General features: G+C 36.8%; 1 protein-coding gene across 1 annotated transcript in view; it reads left to right on the top strand.

The window, feature by feature from the left end:
* Positions 1 to 1,340: 1,340 nt before the first annotated feature.
* Positions 1,341 to 2,106, top strand: part of LOC107696456 (protein kinase C and casein kinase substrate in neurons protein 1-like) — a 9,486-nt gene continuing 8,720 nt past the window's right edge. The window contains exon 1 of the mRNA XM_016496794.1: positions 1,341 to 1,458. Within this exon, the coding sequence (XP_016352280.1) occupies positions 1,399 to 1,458 (60 nt within the window). The 5' untranslated portion in view covers positions 1,341 to 1,398. The remainder of the gene's footprint in view (positions 1,459 to 2,106) is intronic.

The raw sequence follows: 2,106 nt of genomic DNA, 5'->3' as shown, positions 1-2,106 counted from the left end.
TTCATTTGTTAGCTTCAGTCCTGCTCTGCCAAATCTCACAGCATGTCGGGTGCCTACGATGAGTCCGCCATGTCCGACGAGACCACGGACAGTTTCTGGGAGGTCAGGCTCAAAATCTTACTAAATGATGTTTTTTGAATATTATTAATCACACAATAATCTCATTAAATATCTCATTTGTGCAAGCAACCACAACTATGAAGCTCTGGTGGATGATTAGATGCCAAACATGCTGTTAGTGATGCTGTCACGTGATGATGTATCATATTGACTAATTGACTTTCAATGCTGTAGAAGTGTGTCATTCAGCCAAAGGGTAACCATGAATTGCTGCACTGAGCTGCTGTTTTCAAGACATATTGGGCCAATAAATAAAATGGGCTAAAGGACACCAGAGAGTTTTATCCAGGTTTATGTCTGATGAAGTACTGTGTTTATCCAGTGTTTGAGTGAATAATGTTGTCTGCTTTGCAGGTGTACTGTGCAAACTGCTGCAACCGCAAATGCAGACTGAAATATCTGGATAAAGAGGCCAGGGTTTGTGTCATCTGCCATGTTACCATACAGAGAGGTGAGTGCCAAATCACTGTAATATACTCCCTAGCTGGCTTAATAAAAATGAATTCAATATGTTTAAGTGGATGCAATGCACTGTACCTTTAAAACATCCATTACAACAACCAAACATTAAAGGGATAGTACACCCAAACATGAAATTTTGCTGAAAATGTCCTCACCCTCAGACCATCCAAGATGAGTTTGTCTTCATTGGAACAGATTTTGACTTGCTCACCAATGGATCCTCTGCAGTGAATGGGTGCTGTCAGAATGAGAGTACAAACAGCTGATAAAAACACATCACAATAATGCACAAGTAATCCTCACGACTCCAGTCCATCAGTTAACATCTTGTGAAATGAAAAGCTGTGTGTGTTTTTTTTTAAACAAATCCATTAATTGATGGACTGGAGTCATGTGGATTATTTGTAGATTGTTATGATGTTTTTAATCAGCTGTTTGCACTCTCATTCTGACGGCACCCATTCACTGCAGAGGATTCATTGGAGAGCAAGTGATGTAATGCTCAATTTCTCCAAATCTGATGATAAAGAAACAAACTCATCTACATCTTGGATGACCTGAGGGTGAGTAAATTGTCAGAAATGCATGGTACAACTTGACATTTTGATGGTTTAAATGAATTTAGAAATGAAGCATCATTTTTATGTAAGAGGTCCTGTTAGGTTGGTATTGTGGGTAAAATACTTTGTTGTTGTTCTTTGTTAGTTTTTGCACCATACTGCTTATGTTCTCATCACTTTTGTCATTTTCTCTTTTCTGCAGTACATGGTGAATTTCATTTGTTAGCTTCAGTCCTGCTCTGCCAAATCTCACAGCATGTCGGGTGCCTACGATGAGTCCGCCATGTCCGACGAGACCACGGACAGTTTCTGGGAGGTCAGGCTCAAAATCTTACTAAATGATGTTTTTTGAATATTATTAATCACACAATAATCTCATTAAATATCTCATTTGTGCAAGCAACCACAACTATGAAGCTCTGGTGGATGATTAGATGCCAAACATGCTGTTAGTGATGCTGTCACGTGATGATGTATCATATTGACTAATTGACTTTCAATGCTGTAGAAGTGTGTCATTCAGCCAAAGGGTAACCAAACATTGTATTGATCAGCATGATATTAACATAGTATTAGAAGTAAAACTGTGTCATTGTTGTTGATTTATCTGCCATATATTATAGAGCAGGCTGTAGTAGGATCCCATTCATTTTCTGCACAGAGAAATAGATTTTTAACAGATAATGTATAAACCTTTCAAGACAGACCTAGCTTGAGACTTGAGTTTGTTACAGACAAGAAAATGTGATTTTGACTTCATATAAAAATGTGTTTGATAGAATTGAATATCTGGTGAAGGAATACACTATAAAATTGCATAGTGTGCGCCATATACATACTATATAAGAGTAGTATAATAGTATGCTTTTCCAGACATAGTCCGTCTTCCTAAACAACCAAAAAAAAAAACAAAAACAAAAACAAATATATATATATAAAATATATTTTATATAAATTACATAAA

Source organism: Sinocyclocheilus anshuiensis, unplaced genomic scaffold (assembly GCF_001515605.1).
Source record: "Sinocyclocheilus anshuiensis isolate Anshui unplaced genomic scaffold, SAMN03320099.WGS_v1.1 scaffold522, whole genome shotgun sequence".
Lineage (NCBI taxonomy): Eukaryota > Metazoa > Chordata > Actinopteri > Cypriniformes > Cyprinidae > Sinocyclocheilus > Sinocyclocheilus anshuiensis.
The sequence above is the reverse complement of the archived record's forward strand: the minus strand, read 5'-3'. Positions and strand labels throughout refer to the sequence as shown.